Genomic DNA, 19407 nt, shown 5'->3' with positions numbered 1-19407 from the left:
AACTCTTTTATGTTTAACTGCTATGGACAAGATAGTTCAGAATTTGTTCCTTTAAAAAAACTCATCAAAAGAACTGATTAATATAGTTTGTTATTTATCTGCACAAAGGCTGAAGTGTGAGCAGGTGTCATAATTGCCAAGTATTGTGTAAATAAATCTAAAACACAACCCGAATAATATGAATTTAAATATAGCTTCTGTGAGCATATAGTGTTACATGGTATTTACAGCAAGGAATATTTGATATATTACAACACATAAAAGCTGTATATCCTGGGGTTTTTTTTTTGTTTTGTTTTTGTTTTTTTAATCTCCTGGAAAATCCCCATGTAGCACTGTCACAGTATTTTTTCTCTGACTTTTAGTGAATTAAGTTCAGCTTTTTCCTGAAATTTTACAACTCTGTCACTTCAGTGCAAGGAGAATTGGATGTACAACTTTTTTTCCTTTTCACCGTTGCATATGGTATATACTATACATGATGGAGCAGAAAGTGGTCTGATAATTATTCTGTCCTTTCAGCCCATATTCCTTGAGCTTCAGTCTTAACAGTTGATGGTCACTAGGAATGTTTGTTTCAGCAAGCAGGTACAGGTTGAACCTCTCTAGTTTGGCACCTTCAGGACCTGAGTAGTGCCAAATGAGAGAATTTGCCAGACCGAGGTGGGATCAATATTGTCTAGCACCATTACCAACACTTGCACTACTTACTGGGCTCTTCCAAGACATTTAGGGGTAAATTAGAGCTAAATAGCAACACAGAACCCTGAGAGCCAGCACTGGCAGCTGTAAACAAGCTTTATGGGACTGCGGGAAACCTGACGACAACCCATGATAAGCGGTTTTCCGACTAACTAAAATCATGCCGGATTATGGATGTTGCTGGAGGAGAGAATGATGAACTGGAGAGGTTCAACCTGTAGTGAACAAGTAGTTTTCTGTTCGTGACTCAATTCAGCTAGCCTCTGCTATGCCTTCATACACTGATGATACACATGATTACAGTAAACTAGCACTAGAAGTGTGTTTACACATGGTCACCAGAATTTTCGTTGGCATTTTCATATGATTGTTCCTAGATAGTGTCATATACTGTTCATTTTCTAATGAATAGTCTGATATAATGTAACTTATTTGAAATGAATGTAATTATGCAGTCACTGTCTTTACAACTGCTGAGTTCTCCTGTTAACTGAGCTAATATATTGCCCATTGTAGAAGGAACTGATTAAATATGTTAGTAAAATATCATAAGTTGAACTATACCATGCACATTGAATCAAGCGCAAGCCAGATTGGCAGAAAGTATAGTAAGGTGACTGAAATGTCTGTTGTTCCAGAGTCATTGCCCCTGTAGGTCCTGTTGTAGAGGCTGGACAGCTGTGAGAAGTTGGCCTGGGGTAGGCAAAACTGGCCAAGTAGGAGATGTATATGCAGAGAACCATTTAATTTCCCTTGTTAAGTCTGTCGGTTTCACACACGCTGGCTACACAAGATTGTTTTTCGCCTCTGCAGCTGCCAGCAGATAGATTTTCGTAGCACTAAGGTGTATCGGTTCCTCAGAGAGCAATATCCTTGTCATATTTTCTTTATGTAAATTAGATAACATTTTTCAAGGGCTTATTCCGCATAAATTTCTGCTCTTGACTCTTTCCTGTAGCTAAATACTAGCTGTAGTCCATTATAATTGTTGTGGTTCAGGAAGTGGAATGAGGTATCTACTTACGTTCAAAAAGCAATAATTTCTGCAGCTTGCTTGGTATATCATGCATTAATAATGAATTACTAACTGTGAAAGGGCAGACTAGGCCCCAAAGCCCCTGCTGGAGGCTTGTGACCTTGTCACACATGGTCCTAGTAGACCATATAGAAGTTGTCCAAGGAATGCTAGAGTGTCTGCAGGAGGAAGCGGCCAATCAGGGGCCAGGAAAGGCTCTCGGAGGAAGTTTCAGGACCAGAGTCAGCTCAGTGACTCTGAGATCTCAAGGGGAGAGGACTGGGGTGACTGGCTGCCATAGGGAGCAGCAGCACCATGGAGCACTTTGAGTGGAGAGTTGATGAGAAACTATGAACTATAAATTGATTCTTCTGAACTGTGATAGAGCCCTAGAGGCACCACTCCCAGTCACAGTGGGGAGTGGACTGAAAGAACTCTGCAGAGGGTACTGAGATGGGCCCTGTTAAATGCACACAGAGTGAGACTTGACTGGAGAGCTGAGTAACCGTAAAGGCAGAAGGACTGAGGCAGTGCAGACACATGCAATCAGCCAGATGGGGCGTTCACAAGTGTGCCATTCTATTACACGATTATGTAGAAAAAGTCATGTTATGTGCAAAGACATAAACAACCTTAGATTTGCAGATGATGATATTACTCTCATATCCTTGACCAAGAAGGGCAGGGAATGTGAAGAATTCAGACTGAAGATCACACTGAAAAAAGACGTCTTTTTTTTTTCTCCTGGAATTGGAAAACAAATAAAATTAAAGATGAAAATGCAGAGAATAAAAAGAAATAGAAACATTTGTGTTCCTTGCTAGACTAGTACTGAAGAATGGGAATTTTGACAGTGGCATAAAAGGAAGAATCAGGCACTGCTACAGCATGCAGAAAGCTCTGCAAGATCTGGAAGGCTGAAGACATTTAGATAAAAACAAAAATCAGTGTTTATGAGGCAACAGTAGAGATGATAACTGCTGTGCAGACAGAATGCTGGAGTCTGAGGAAAGCAGATGAACAGAAAACGACTGCAAATGAACTGAGTGAGGGGGAATCCTGAGTGTTTCAAAATGGCAAAATTTCTTATTCTCATAATACACAGTAGCATTTTGTCACCCCCACCCCACTGCCTCTATTTCCCACAGTCATCCAATATGGCCAACACCAAAAATTTCCCTGATTCAGAATGATTATTGCTCATCTTTAAGGAGGCGTTTTTGAAGATAGGAGTCATAGCAGATCTTTTCGATGGGTGATGACCAAATGTCCAAGATGGCATATGTGCAATAGTATTTGTTAGATGATATAAACGAAGCTAAAGTCTGGGGCTTCAAGCCTGACTTCCCAGTCTGGCTGGTAACTGAGAAACAACAGATCTTTTCTTTAAAAATACACATATATTTTTAAACAAAAAATTAAGTCAGGCTTGCAGTCCACATCTCTTGTCTTCACTGGTAGAAGTATAAATTCTATTTTTTAATTTATGTATTTAGCTTTTCCTTGGCCTCCCCTGCATAACATTTCCACCCATAATTAGTTGTTCCATAATATTTGCATCAGGGCAACTGCAAAATATTGCTGGCCAGAAAAAGGATGTGAAGATTAATTTGTCATGTTGTATATGATTTACCTGTGGCACAGAAATAGTGCTGCAGGTTGGCAGTTTTACACTTTTTGTTCCAAAATTTAATAAGAATACTATAACAGCTATTCTTGAAATATATTAGCTATGAGGCAGTAGTTGTTTCTGAGTTGCAGTAGTTTTTAAGGGGACAAAATAATGAAGTACCTACATCACAAATAGCAAGCACTTTCCTTTCCAGTAACTACTACTACTTAATCCTTGTACTCTGCATGGAGGTCATCTAGGTCATCTACAAGTCTCCTCCACTTCACTCCGTCTTGGGACAAAACTTCTAGCTTGCTTCAGGAGTACTCCAGTTGTTGTCCTTCAGTCTCACTAGACCTTCTCCACTTTGTCCAAGGTCTTCCTCTTTCATGTTTTCCTTTCCGGTTCCGTGTGAAAGCTTGATGGACTGTGCTGGATGATGGTTTTCTGAGAGTGTGGCCTAGCCATCCCCATCCTTTCCAATCAATCTAGATTAAATCTCCAGGTGCATTAATTCTTCATGGTGAATACATATTGGCTGTGTCTACACATGCATGCTACTTCGAAGTAGCGGCACTAACTTCGAAATAGCACCCGTCGCGGCTACACGCGTTGGGCGCTATTTCGAAGTTAACTTCGACGTTAGGTGGCGAGACGTCGAAGTCGCTAACCTCATGAGGGGATCGGAATAGCGCCCTACTTCGACGTTCAACGTCGAAGTAGGGACCGTGTAGACGATCCGCGTCCCGCAACGTCGAAATTGCTGGGTCCTCCATGGCGGCCATCAGCTGGGGGGTTGAGAGATGCTGTCTCTCCAGCCCCTGCGGGGCTCTATGGTCACTGTGTGCAGCAGCCTTTAGCCCAGGGCTTCTGGCTGCTGCTGCTGCAGCGGGGGATTCATGCTGCATGCACAGGGTCTGCAACTCGTTGTCGGCTCTGTGGATCTTGTGCTGTTTAGTGCAAGTGTGTTTGGGAGGGGCCCTTTAAGGGAGCGGCTTGCTGTTGAGTCCGCCCTGTGACCCTGTCTGCAGCTGTGCCTGGCACCCTTATTTCGATGTGTGCTACTGTGGCGTGTAGACGTTCCCTCGCAGCACCTATTTCGATGTGGTGCTGCGCAACGTCGATGTTGAACATCGACGTTGCCAGCCCTGGAGGACGTGTAGACGTTATTCATCGAAATAGCCTATTTCGATGTCGCCACATCGAAATAGGCTACTTCGATGTAGGCTTCACGTGTAGACGTAGCCATTTTGATATTACGTGACAGGTGTGAGTTGAAAGGAGAGATTTACCTTCTTTTCAGGCTGCAGAAACATAACAGCACTGCTTAATAATGGCGGGACTAGAACAGTTTTCTCATTGCCTTCTTACTGCCTCTATGGAAAGAGTAATGAATTTTCTCTGTAGAGTACTTGGGACTCATCTCTGCCAAGTATAGTGCAAAATTCAATAATCTTGCAAATAGTATCCATTGCTTGACCATTGCTTTGTCATGTTTTACCTGGTTTGTACATGCTTGCTACTAAAATATTATAGCCAGAGGTGCTTTTAGAGAGGAATTATTAAAGATTAACTTTGGTTAAAAGTGAGCAGCGTAAGGAAATTATAGCATGTGTCCAAGTAAGTATAAATACATTCTTGTTTGATTTTCTTAAATGTTACGGGAGTCAGAACCCTTAAAATGTTGTAAGTCTAGACAAACATTCCTTATTTTTTAAATTTACTTCGTTTGCGTTTTTGCTTTATATACCAAATTAAACATGGATAAGAGGAGAGTGAAGTACAAAATACCTACACAGTGTTAAGCAAGGAGGCAAGTGAAGACAGGAATAGAATTTAGAAGTAATAGCTCTCATTCTTGTGCTTCAGCCACTAGATAATTTGGTTTTATGGCTAGTGGGCATAGAATCCTAACAATTCACTGGAGTACTGGCAAGAGTCATATTTTCCCCTTAATATATGTGCATAATCTCATATTGCATGCACTTTAACTTTAATGGGGAACATGTCAATAAATGGAACAGTCAGTTCCAGCCACATTTGAAGAAACACATTTTAAGGATATGACTATCAAACAATATCTAAATGTCTTTTTGATCTATAAGAGATTCACTGGTGAATTACTATAATTTTTCTTGGAGAACAAATTTTAGGTATTAACATAAAATAAGAAAAGTAAGCATTGAATCTTTTAGTGGCAATTTTCTTGTTTTAGCCATATTTTTTCTGTTAACATTGTATTTTTAATTTCTTCTAATATAATACAGCTGTTAGGACACAAAAACATGACTTGTTGAGTATTTTAATTTTCTCAGTAACCAACCAAACCTATAATTAGAATGTCATAGAATCATAGAACTCTAGGCCTGGAAGGGACCTCAGGAGGTCATTTAGTCCAGCCCCCTGCCTAAAGCAGGATCAACCCCATCTAAATCATCCCAGCCATGACTATGTCAAGCTGGAACTTAAAAGCCTCTAGGGATGGAGATTCTGTCACCTCTCTTGGTAATGCATTCCAGCACTTCACCATCCTCCTGGTGAAACAGTTTTTCCTAATATCCAACCTACACCTCTCTCTCTGTAATTTCAGACCATTGCTCCTTGTTCTATCGTCTGTCACCATTGAGAACACTCCATCCTCTTTAGAACCCCCTTTCAGAAAGTTGAAGACTGCTAACAAATTGCCCCTCAGTCTTCTCTTCTGCAAACTAAATAAGCCCAAATCTCTCAGCCTCTCCTCATAGGTCCTGTGCTCCAGACCCGTAATCATTTTTGTTGCCCTCCACTTAACCCTCTCCAATGTGTCCACATCCTTTCTATATTGGGGATGGGGGGGGGGGCAGAACTGGACGCAGTACTCCAGATGAGGCCTCACCAGTGCCAAATAGAGGGGCATAATAAGTTCTCTCGATCTCCTGGAAATGCTTCTCCCAAATGCACCCCAATATGCCATTGGTTGTCTTGGCTACAAGGGCACACTGTTGACTCATATCCAGCCTCTTCTCCACTGTAATCCTCAGGTCCTTTTCTGCTGCACTGCTACTTAGCTAGTCAGTCCACAGCCTGCAACAGTGCTTGGGATTTTTCTGTCCTGGGTGCAGGACTCTGCACTTGTCTTTGTTGAACCTCATCAGACTTCTTTTGGCCCAATCCTCCAATTTGTCTAGGTCACTCTGGACCCTATCCCTACCCTCCAATGTATCTTCCTGACCCCCTCACTTAGTGTCATCTGCAAATTTGCTGAGGGAGCAATCCATCCCCTCATCTAGTTCATTAATAAATGTGTTGAACAGTACTGGTGCTAGAACTGATCCATGGGGCACTCCACTTGAAGCCAACTGCCAGCTAGACACTGAGCCATTGACCACTACCTGTTGGGCCCGTCTGTAAAGCCAGTTTTCTATCCACCTTACAGTCCATGTATTTAATCCGTACTTCCTTAACTTATGGGCAAGAATGTTGTGAGAGACTGTATCAGAAGCTTTGCTAAAGTCAAGGTATATCACATCAATTGACTTCCCCATGTCCACAGAGCCTGTTACCTCATCATAGAAACTAATCATATTGGTCAGGCACAACTTGCCTGGGTGAATCCATGTTGACTACTCAGTCACTTTCTGGGCTGGGCCTGGTGTGGATGGGAGCTGCTTCAGGCCCTACCGCTTACCTGTAACTGGTAAGCCTCATTGGTTTAGGGTTTGGCTTATGGGTTAACTGTTAACATCCCTACAATTACACCCTTATATGCATTTTTCATGTTTACTTCAAGCTTGCTATGTCCTTGATATAATGTGGAACCTATTTTCAAAGGTTCCTTTATGCAATTTTACATTTTATTTGCTATACCCCTGCAATTAGGAAGGAAAATAATGACCGAAGTGCTTGCATATGAATTCTCAGTTACTGTTTTAGAGTATGTGGGAGAGATGCTCATAAAAGGCTCTATCTTCTGCAGGATTTTGTCTGGGGTCCTTTTACACACTTGTTTAGTGGATGTAACCAGACCTTGACTTAGGCAGTTGTCCAGGTAATGCTTTTGCCTGAAACTCATGGCTTTATTGGTGTGCTTGTAGCATTTCCTACTCCAAGCTGCCACGAGGATATGGCAAAGCAAGTTTGAAGTCCCGTATTGTAGTGTAAGATTAGACACACAGATACAACAACATGCTCTGCAGATATAGTGAGTTAGATCTCCAAATGCCAGCCCAGAATGGGAAAGAGGTTTTACTGTGGTAACATGAATTTTTCATGGCTCTTTGCCCAACAAAAAACACAGGATTATAAAAAGAGTGTTAGACTGATGGAAGATGTCTCCTATAATTTTTCTGGCCTTAAATGTTCCCGAGGTTTTTATGTTTTCTATCAGTCAAGCAACTGGAAAAAATTTAAATGGATTTCATATTAAGGCGAGATTCCATTTCAGCAGGTATTCTGATATTTCTTTCTCTACATTCATGCTCAGCCAACAAGGAGTCTTTTCTTGTGAATTTGAAAGTAGAGAATAAAATGGTCAGAACAAGTGTATTGCTGCTCAGAAGATCTAATTTATATTGTGTTATTTTAAATATAGCACTACAGGCGTTTTCTTAAGTTGAGCAGAAAACTACTATTAAATGAAATGTAAAAGTTGAATGATGCTTTAAATAATATGTGTGTATCATGGAGAGCTTTATAAGTGTTTGTGAAAGCCAGTGTTAGTCATATAATTTTATATTCTATTTGATTTATGTATTTAGCACTTTACGGGAGAAAAATGAGAACCATGTTTTGCCTTGTGCATGTACATAATTCTGTTTAAGTCGGTAGTTACTTCCTGGAGATATCTGAAGACAGAAATAATGAGAAGTCCTTAATAATGTGGCACCTTATAGACTAGCAGATTTTTTGGAGCATAAGCTTTCATGGGCAGAACTTGCCCTCAAGCTGCCATGTAGATGGCCTATATGTTTGATAATTTGGAAGCATCCTTAAATATTTTGCTCATTGACATTATATGGTAATTCCATTGATGGCTCATTGTTCTGCTGCCTTATAACAAAATTGGTTTAGACTTTCCTAAAAGTGCACTGTATTATTAGGTGGTACAGTTTAGGCCCCGATAACTGTAAATTCTTCTGCACAAACTTAATTGTTTTTAATGGGAGTACTCCTGTTGCTTGTCGTAGGATTACCATATTTGACCTTTCAAAACAGGGGACACCCCTGAGAGGTAGTGTATCTATATGGCTATGTCTACAATGGGAATCAGGCTGATGGAAGATTACTAATGAAGTGCTGTGATGCATATGCAGCACTTCATTAGGGTAATTCTCCCCCACGGCAACTTCAAAATGTCAAACTTCGAAGTGCTAGCATACTGTGTAGCCGCCGGTACTTTGAAGTGCCTGCGCTACTTCAAAGTACCTTTACTCTCCAAAATTTTAAATGGTTTAGATATTACTATGCATAACAGATACTACTATGCAATCCTCCTCCTTCAGAGGGACTGTGTGAGTCTATTCTTCAGATAACCTTTCTGAAAAGTCACATTCCCATGACCCCATACTGTAAGATCCCATTGGCTATATCTTTAATAAATAACAAACAGATGTTCTCTGGAGAACTTTGTGAGTAGTTCGGTTTAGACTGGCAGTGTTCACAAAATAAATACTATACAGCCAATCTTTGCATTTCATATGCCAGGCTATGGAACAAACTCCAAACAGTGTAATATATTGTCATCTTGAAATCTTCGTGCGTCTGTTTTTTAGTCTTCTCAGGCATCGTCTCACATATTATCTGAAAAGCTGAAATAATCTTTACTGGCAGACTTGGCTTAAATTGGCATGTTACTTTATTTTTGCTGACTGTACTCTAACTATAAAACAATATGACCATGGCTACGTCTACACTAGCCCCAAACTTCGAAATGGCCATGCAAATGGCCATTTCGAAGTTTACTGATGAAGCGCTGAAATGCTGATTGCATATTCAGCGCTTCATTAGCATGCGGGTGGCCGCGGCTGATGGGAATAAGGGGACTTCGAAGTAGGCGGGGTCCTTTCGAAAAGGAGCCCCATCAGGACGAGCCGCGTGGCAGCGAGGCGCGTCAATTTCAAAGCGCTGCGGCTGCCCAAATGCTAATGAAGCGCTGAATATGCATTTCAGCGCTTCATTAGTAAACTTCGAAATGGCCATTTGCATGGCCATTTCAAAGTTTGGAGCTAGTGTAGACACGGCCCATAAGTATTAATTTAAGTGTATGCAAAAGGAAACTTTTTCTGCAAGAAGTAGCATGCAGATGGTGATGGATATAATGGATCTAAACACAGAAGTGATATGAGAAAAGTACATGGATTAATTTTAAGCAGAAAACCACAGTGTTTATTATGTAAGGGAGGAGTGCTTTCTGCCCACTTACACCAAGAATGTAAGTAATTCCAGTGTGGGTGTTAGAGTTTCACAAAACACAGCTTGCTCTGAACACATACTCAGACACCCCATGAGGGGAAGAAAAGGGTGCATAATGGTTGGAATATTGACCTACAAGTGTTAACTTCTGATCTCAGCCCAGGAGCTCTTCTCACTTTATCTGCCCCACAAGCTGGTGGCCCATCAGCAAAATCCCAGGCCTTTTATCTCTGTGAGCCATTCACTGAATCCTTTTAACAGCACTGGAAACTATCCACAAGTTGAATAGTATGGAGAGGTAGCCTTGTTAGTTTGTATTCTAACAAAACAAACCTGCAGTCATGTAGCACTTTAAAGAATAACAAAATAATTTATTAGGTGATGAGCTTTCATGGGGCAGACCCACTGACCTGAGCTGAACAAGTGGGTTTGTCCCAAGAAATCATGTAGAGAAGTTCACATATTTGGGGAGCAACATAACGCATGATGGAGACTGTAAGAAGGAAACAGTGACTAGAATAGCGAAAGCAAGAGCGAATTTGAAGGCGAAGGATAAGATCTGGAAGAGCAAATCAATTCACTTAAGAACGAAACTGAGCATCTTGAAAACGTGTGTATTCAGCAGCATGTTGTATGGATGTGAGACATGGGTGATAATGAAAGATTCGAAAAGAAGAAAATTGGCATTTGAAAGGAGTTGTTACAGAAAAATTCTGAGAAGAGGATGGATGCAGAAGGTCATGAATGAGGAATTATATAGGAAGATACAGCCAAAAGAGAACCTGCTGGACAAGGTTATAAAACAGAAGCTACAACTCTTTGGGCATATTTGCAGAATAAACAATGAAGGAAAAATCAAGACCCTGGTATTCAGCATAAGGGATGGTTCGAATAGGAGAGGCAGACCCCACAGAGAATGGATAGGTGATGAAGTAGATTGGTGCAGAGCTCGTCTACAGAAGCTAAGCCACTCCACACTGGACAGGGAAAGATGGAAGGATATAGTGAGAGAGGCACCAGACAACAATGGGCGCTGAGCCCACAGTTATTGATGATGATGATGCTCAAACCACTGAGCTGTTAAATCCCTGGAGCTGCTGGCCAGTCAGCATCTCTTCCTCCCTTCTAGGCAATAGATGCCATAGCCTCCAAGGAGTAAGAGGAACCACTTTTTGCCTGTCTTCGAGTGCCACCTCTTCTATAGCTAGGGCTCTCCCCACTTTGTAGCCTTCTAATCAGCAGTTGAGGGTGACATTGACGTAAAGTTGTAGCTGTTTGCTGTGGTAAGGAGTCCTTGCACAGCAGTTAGGTATTCATAAAACTTGTAATAATGCTGGAATTGTGTAATCCCTTTCTCCATGGAGTTAATCAGAGAATGGGTAGAAAGAAACAAATAAAAAGTGTGGTGCAGTTAATTTCAGTTTTGGGATCTTAGTAATTTTTCAGCTGATGTTCTTCCAAACAGGAAAGGGTCTGTATGGTATTTGACAAAGATCACAGAACAGCCATAATTTTAGCTAAAATTGGAGTTCAGCTGTATTTATCTCATGGGGTCGGGGGGAGTACTGTGCTTCCTAAACCTTTGTATATCTGATGTGATACCAGGGATGAATTTGGCCCTGTGTGATTATCAGAATGTTAGCGATAACATAGTAGCACAATATTTTCTGTTGTTGCATTTGGTGGTATGAATTGTGTTTGTGTGTGTAAATACATAGTCAATATAGCATGTGCATTTAGCGAATTGCATCTTTTCATGTTGGTAGGGCTGGCCCTGGAGAAGTTGTACAAGAAAAACTACTGAATCTTTGTCTTTCTGTTTCATTAGATATATTGGATCTAATTTTCTGAATTACTCAGTTCCTACTGAAACTGTGGGCCCTTCACATTTCTAAATGTGTTTGGAGTTACAGTACTGTATTTGTCAGATTTAAATGATATGGGTTTAATCCACATCACTAATCCTAAACTAGAAATATTTTTTTGTGTGGCTAGTGTTAGTAAGATGTCTCCTCACTACTTATTTCCTAGCTGGAAATTCAGTAAGGAATAGCAAGTTGAGTGAAATATTTAGCAAGTGTCCAAATAAAATAACCTCACATTCCTTTTTAATAGTACAGATAATAAATTTACAATATTTCAGCATCATCTTTGAGATCCTTATTTTACGATAGCTTTTTCCATGGTCAGATTAAAATGCTTACCTCAGTGTCATAACAAACTCCCAAAACATTTTCTTTCCAAATATCATAGAGCTTTATTTAGAAGCAATGACCATTATTAAATGGAATAAGTCACAACTTGAGAATGAAGATATCCAGTCTATGCCACATTCATTGAAGGCTAAATCCTATTGTTATTGCTGTTGTTTAATATGCAGCCCTGCTCCTGCCAATGTGTGTTTTAGTGCTGATTAATAGCAGAACCAACCCTACATTCATTGAAGTGGCGTGTACCTTGTAAATACGCTGTATTCTACAGTACATATGGGCTGTGTCTACACTACAAAAATAACTTTGCAGTTGCTTACTTTGAAGTACAACTTTGAAGTAACAAGACTTGGAAGTTGAGTGTCTACACACACTTCAAAGTAGGTCACTGTTCCATTCCCAGGAATGAAGTAAGGACCTCGAAGTAAGGGAAAATATGTGTATATGCTCTGCAGCATACTTTGAAGTAGCCGCTAACTTCGACATTAACTTTGGAGTTATTTCCTAGTGTAAGATGCACCCATGGTGTGTTTTTTCTACTACCTGGCACTCTAATTGATTCAGCATTTTGCGGTCTATGAAATTTGGTTTGCAGTTTAATTAGCCATTGCTTGAGAACGTATTTCTGTTTCCTCTTTAGGATCCTAGAAGCAAGCACAAGTTTAAAATCCACACATATGGCAGCCCAACATTCTGTGACCATTGTGGATCACTGTTATATGGACTTCTACATCAAGGGATGAAATGTGACAGTAAGTAAGTTTTTCTGGTGTTATTAAAATGGCCTTTTAGATAATAAGCAAAACCATTAGGCACCAACAACTCTTTTCTTTGTCTGGAAGAATGTTGTTTCTATTGCAGTTCATTACAGTACTGTATATTTCAAACGAATATTTCATTATTGAAGACTCTTAGTAAAACAATATAAATCAACCAACTCTCCTCCAGTGGGAAAAATGCTATAAAGTGTGCTAATGCATACCAATTTGGTTGCTCACCCTTTTCTCTTGCTGATGGCATCGCTGATATTAACCTATCACCAAGCTAGGTAACATGCATATATTTTCAACTGCTTTCTCTCTAGATCACATATGCAGGCCAAGTCCAAATCATGCCTCTCTTCATCCATTACATTTGTATGATCAGCCTTTTCTCTCATTTTCTCTCCCTGCCTTGCATGCTAGTATAACAAAATTGGCAAAAAAAAAAAAAAAAAAATTGCGGTTCTGTATTTCATCTATAAGCAAGTTGCCAATTTCTGTGTAAATTACAGTAATTTGTAGTAAGTGTCCCAATATCCATGAAGTCTTCATTCTGTCATTTTTGCATTCCATTATTAGGACATTTTAGGTGACTGAACCAGAGGTTAATTTATCAGTGTTTTTAGTGACATTTAAAAGGAGAGCCATTGCATTTTGGTCAGTTTAAAAAAAAAAAAAAAAAAAAGAGTCTAACAGATGATCAGATGTGATGGAATTATTTTACCATTCATGTTTGCCATGTGCATTTAGCCTAAATATATTGACTTTCACACATGCCATCATTTTCTGATCCTTTTCTTTTCTGATACACAGCTTGCGATATGAATGTTCACAAACAGTGTGTAATAAATGTTCCGAGTCTGTGTGGAATGGATCACACAGAAAAAAGAGGAAGGATTTATCTGAAAGCTGAAGTCACTGGTGACAAACTGCGAGTCACAGGTAAAAAACAAAACAAAACAAAAAAAACAAATGTCTTGTGTTTTGGAATAGTGTAACAAATTATGTTCAGCATAATTTTCAGCCTATTTATATGGAGTGAGTAAAATCTGAACCCATTAAACAAAGCACCTCGTTAACATCAGTAGGGCAAGGATTTCATTTGGTATGTAGTTTAAGATCTAGTGTGTTAATTATTGTTTAAAAGCACATGTTTGCTTATGAAAGACAGGTACAAGGTTCAAAGGAATAACGATGGTTCTAAATTAAAAGTCAGGAATATTAAATCTCTGTCAAATCAATTTTTCCGGCAACCAACAGTAATCTGAAACATTCAGAAAAGTTGGCCCTTAGTTACTGAAAACACAGGAAGAGACTACTTAGATTTCTCCACTGCTTGAAATGTTATTTCCTCCAGTTCATGCAAAGACAACTTGGATTTGGTTTCAGATACTCTTCCAAGTGAAATGTAAATTTAAAAATTACATTTTTGGGAACAAAAGGCAGTGTGTTTTGTTGAAAATATTTTTTAGGCATTTATGTGCTACATTTGCTTGCTTTTTCAGCCCCAGTTTGTTGGGAGTATATTTATTTCCCATATATGGGTTTAAAAAAAATACTGTTTTGCAAGTTGAGGGCTTAACTGTGCCCGCATGTAGGAACATATTCCTTGTGTTAACTTCGGTGGAGCTTCCTCGTGCATGTTGGAGAATTGAATTTGGCATTTAGTTGCTCAGGCATTAACAAACCTAAAATACACGTTCTTTGGCCTGTAGATGAAGTCTCTATTTTTCACATTTTAACTAGGAGTACATTATGCCTGGAGTGTTCGTGCCATGGTAACAGTGTTAAAATTCATTCCTGTTTGAATTTCTTTTCTTCTCATATCCAGAATACAGATTTCACCTCCCTTGTCTGGCACCCTCAGGACCTCAGCAGTCTCAAATGAGGGATTTTGCAGACTAGGGAAGGTTAATGCCCTCTCCTCCCACTCCTGGGGTCCGTGGTTGTCCTCTGCTGGCCCTCCGGCCACAGCTCGCCACTGCATCCCACACTCTTGCCCCTACCCCTGTGCTTCGGCCACCATGCCCTGCAGTGGGGGGAGGGAGGGAGAGGGGTGGCTGTAAGGGAAAGCTGGTGCTCCAGCCCCTTTCTCCCATGGGGGCTGCTGAGGGAAGCCCCCTCTGGCTCCAGCCTTTCTGCCTCCCACAGGACTGCCAGCTGTTTGCCCTCCTACCCTGGCTTTTTGGTGTAGGAACATCCCTGGCCCTGCTGGACGAGGGATGTTGCTGGACCAGACGGTCCCAGCTGTTGGAGGTGCAACCTGTACGATGTGCATTTCAGACGTATGTGTACTAAAAGAGCTCATAGCGTGTTGGGTATAGGGAAGGAGGCGGCAATGGAGAATGATATACCTTGGCCTTTTTCTCCTGTACCTCACAGGGAGTAAAAATCGTCATAAAGAACCAACAAGTCAAATATATCTAAACCCAATCAAATGGTTTTGTGCTCATTTTCCAGACAGTCCCATACATTAATAAAAACAGATGACAGACCACGTTAATTGAATTTACAGTGTTAATTGAAAACAGTAGAAACTTGCCATCATTTGCAAAGTACCTGCATTGGGAGCAGGGGTAAAATCCTGGCCCCATTGAAGGAGGGATAGCTTAGCAGTTAGAGAATTGGCCTTGTAAATCAAGGGTTGGAAGTTCAGTTCTTGAGGTGGCCTTTCAAGAATCTGGGGCAAGTTAGATTTAGCAGGGAGGGATAGGTCAGTGGCTTGAGCACTGGTTTGTTAAACCTAGGATTGTGAGCTCACTCCTTGAGAGGGCCATTTAAGAATCTGGGACAAATAATCCGTCAGGGAAGGTGGTAGGTCACGGTTTAAGTGGAGAGTACTGGACTCAATGGCCTCTGAAAGTCCCGTCCAGCTCTATGAGATAGGTATATCTCCCTATATTATTATTCTGCCATTAACTTCAAAAGGACCAGGATTTCAACCCAATGAGCAGGGTTCCTCCAGTGAAAACATCTGTGAAGCAAACACAAAAGAAACATTTATAATTCAAACAGGCAGTGGGAAAATGGATTTAAGTTCTGAGACCACAGCAGAGCAGAGCTGAAGGGCTGTGAGGACGCCTCCATTTTTCTCTTTGTTTTCTGGCTGTAGTGAAGTATCAGTTGTTGCTCTCATCATAGAGAGGTAGCCGTGTTAGCCTGTATCTTCACAAAACAAAAAAACAGTCCTGTAGCACTTAAAAGACTAACAAAATATAAGAAGGGAAACTTAGACAATTGAGTAAGGAGAACTGTGTGTATATGTGTACACACACACACACACACACACACACACGGCTGGAGAATGCCGGGAAGTTATCAGAACAGCGAAAGCGCAATTGGAACTGCAGCTAGCAAGGCATGTGAAGGGCAACTAGAAGGGTTTCTACAGGTATGTTAACAATAAGAGGATTATCAGGGAGAGTGTCTGGCCATTACTGGATGAGGGAGGTAACTTGGTGACAGATAATTTGGGAAAGGATGAAGTATTCAATACTTTTTTTTTTGCCTCGGTCTTCACAGACAAGATCAGCTCTCAGACCACAGCACTAGGCAATACAATATGGGAAGGAGGTAGGCAGCCCTCAGTGGGTAAAGAACAGGTTAAAAGCTAGTTAGAAAAGCTAGGCACACAAAAATCCATGGATCTGGATTTAATGCATATCTGGATTTAATGCATCCAAGGGTACTGAGGGAATTGGCAGATGTCATTGCAGAGCCTTTTGCTATTATCTTTGAACGCTCGTGGAGATCAGGAGAAGTCCCGGATGATTGGAAAAAGGCAAATGTAGTACCCAGCTTTAAAAAAAGAAAAGAAGGACAATCCAGAGACCTATAGACTGGTCAGCCGTACGTCAGTCTCTGGAAGAATCGTAGAGGAGATCCTTAAGGAAACCATTTTGAAGCACTTGGCAGAGAGGAAAGTGATCCAGAGTAGTCAGTATGGATTCACCAAGGGCAAGTCATGCCTGACCAATCTGATTAGCTTCTATGATAAGGTTACTGGCTCTGTGGACATGGGGAAGTCAATGGATGTGATACACCTTTACTTTAGCAAAGCTTTTGATACAGTCTCTCTCAACATTCTTGCCCACAATTTAAGGAATTATGGATTGGATACTTGGACTGTAAGGTGGATAGAAAGTTGATTACGCAGTCTGGCCCAATGGATATGTCTGGTTGGCAGTCAGTTTCAAGTGGAGTGCCTCAAGGATCAGTTCTAGAGCCAGTGCTGCTCAGCATCTTTCTTAATTACTTGGATGAGGAGATGGATTGCACCCTCAGCAAATTTGCCGATAACACTAAGCTAGGGGGAGAGGTAGATATAGTGGAGGGTAGATACAGGGTCCAGAGTGACCTAGGTAAATTGGAAGATTGGGCCAAAGACATCTGATGAGGTTCGTCAAAGACAAGTGCAGAGTCCTGCACCTGGGACGGAAGAATCCCAAGCATTGTTACAGGCTGTGACCGACTGGGTAAGTAGCAGTGCAGCAGAAAAGGACCTGGGGATTACAATGGAGGAGAGGCTGGATATGAGTCAGCAGTGTGTCCTTGTAGCCAAGAAGGCTAACTACATGTCGGGGTGTATTAGGAGAAGCATTTCCAGGAGATCTAGAGAAATTATTATGCTCCTCTATTTGGCACTGGTGAGGCTACATCTGGAGTATTATGTCCAGTTCTGTGGATGCATTGGGACAGATTCAGTGGAGGGCAATTTAGGGATTTGTGATTATTTTCTTTGCAGAAGAGAAGAGTGTGGAGTAACTTGATAGCAGCCTTCAACTTTCTGAAGGGAGGCTCTAAAGAGGATGAAGAGAGGCTGTTCTCAGTAGTGACAGATAGCAAAACAAGAAGGAATGGTCTGAAGTTACAGAAGAAGAGGTATAGTTTGGATATGAGGAGAAACTATATCACCAGGAGGATGGTGAACCCCTGGAATGTGTTACCGAGAGAGATGGTGGAATCTCCATCCCTACTGGCTTTTAAGTCCCAGCTTGACAAAGTCGTAGCTGGGATGATTTAGTTAGGTTTGATCCTGCTATAGGCAGGCGGATGGACTAGATCACCTCCTGTGGTCTTTTCCAGCCCTAGGATTCTACGATTATATGAAAACGATTTATTAGTTAATGAGCTTTCGTGGGACAGACACACTTCTTGACATCTGGAAATTCTGATAAATGAAACTGGCATGACAAGAATTTAAGAGAAAAAGAGACAAAAAATAAATGAAAGCTATCGAATCTGATACGTAGGATGGGATGGGGGAGCAAAGGGTCAGGAGGGGGATGAAAATTACTTTCTGCAAGTGTCTATTAAGTAAGTTGCCTGCAGTCTCTATAAATATCAAAGATAAGGAAACTGTCCTTGTAATGCGTAAGGCAATTGCTATCTTTATTAAGCCCAAGGAATAAAATACTGAACTTGAGAATAAACTCCAATTCAGATGTCTCCCTTTGTAATCTGATGTTTAAGTCTCTTTGTTTTATAACGCAGGTTTTCAGGTCTTGGATGCTACAGCCTGCTCATTGTATGGGCTACATCTACAGCTCAGTGACCTTCCGAAAGAAGATCTTCTGGAAGATCTTCTTTCAACAGAGTGCATCCACAGATAAAAAAAGCAGATCAAAAGAGTGATCTGCTCTTTCAAAAGAGAGCATCCACACAGTCGCCGCTCTTTTGAAAGAATGGGTCTGGGATCAAAAAATCAGGCACCATGAGGGGCGATCCTTTGGGAAAAAAAAAAAAAGGGCCCACAGAGCATGTACGTGTTTTCTTTTGAAATAAGCTTTCAGAAGAAGGCGATCTTCCTGAAACAGTAACAAAGAGGAAGATCTTCCTGAAACAGGAGTGGAAGAGTGCTTTCCAAGGGAGCGCAGCGTTCGTTTGAAAAATATTTTGAAAGAGCTTGCTAGTGTAGACACAGCCGTGTAGGTATTGAACACAGTTGTGCTGTCTCACCTTTGCCATCTTTGAATGTCAGCCTGTGCAACCTATCAAAATTTAGAACATCCCTTCTGGGCTTTCTTGTAAGGCTGTTTATGATTATACAATAAACTGATTTGAATTTTCAAGACATTTATAGGACTGTAAAGATTTTCTCCATATATACCTACCTACATTTCTTCTTCATTTTGGCCCCTGGATATCTTATACCAGTGTTCCTTAAAGGTGTTAGGACCACGGAACACCAAACAATATTATTTTTTTATGTAGAATGCCTATGAAAATTTTCTTCAAAAATTGTTGTCAAACCCTCCCTCCCCCACAAAAAAATCCCAAACAGCAGCATATACAGTAAAAACAAAATGAATTAATTTAATCAGGTATCATAGCAATGAAGAAGTATCTGGTTTTAATCACAGAAAATATAAACCATCAGTGTATTTTTCCAAACTCTTGCGGCACACCTGCAAGTTGTTCATGGAACACCAGTGTTCCGCAGAACACAGTTTAAGGAACACTGTCTTAGTATTCTATTAAATCTTGTACCAGACTCTGGAAAGGCCGGAAAGAGAAGGAGAATATATAGCTACAGAATGTCAGAAGGGAAGTCATGCAATGACTAATTGTCGCTAACTTTTTCCAGTGACTCTCTACTGATGTAGAAGGAGTAAACTTGTTCAAGGTGCTTTTATTTAGGGAGTGTTACTTACACTAAATAGTGAATGCATTTCTTACACGGGAGTGTAAGATATCTAATTTTAACTGTACCATCAA

General features: G+C 40.7%; 1 protein-coding gene across 2 annotated transcripts in view; it reads left to right on the top strand.

Annotated features, from left to right (window-relative positions):
• The window catches only part of PRKCA (protein kinase C alpha), a 350851-nt gene that overhangs the window by 210780 nt on the left and 120664 nt on the right, over positions 1–19407 (top strand). For both annotated transcript variants that reach the window (XM_075014246.1, XM_075014244.1), the window contains exons 4-5: positions 12570–12681; positions 13504–13632. In XM_075014246.1, the coding sequence (XP_074870347.1) occupies positions 12570–12681; positions 13504–13632 (241 nt within the window). The remainder of the gene's footprint in view (positions 1–12569; positions 12682–13503; positions 13633–19407) is intronic.

Source organism: Carettochelys insculpta, chromosome 20 (genome assembly GCF_033958435.1).
Source record: "Carettochelys insculpta isolate YL-2023 chromosome 20, ASM3395843v1, whole genome shotgun sequence".
Classification (NCBI taxonomy): Eukaryota; Metazoa; Chordata; order Testudines; family Carettochelyidae; genus Carettochelys; species Carettochelys insculpta.
Note: the sequence above shows the minus strand (reverse complement) of the source record. Positions and strands in the feature narration are given on the sequence as shown.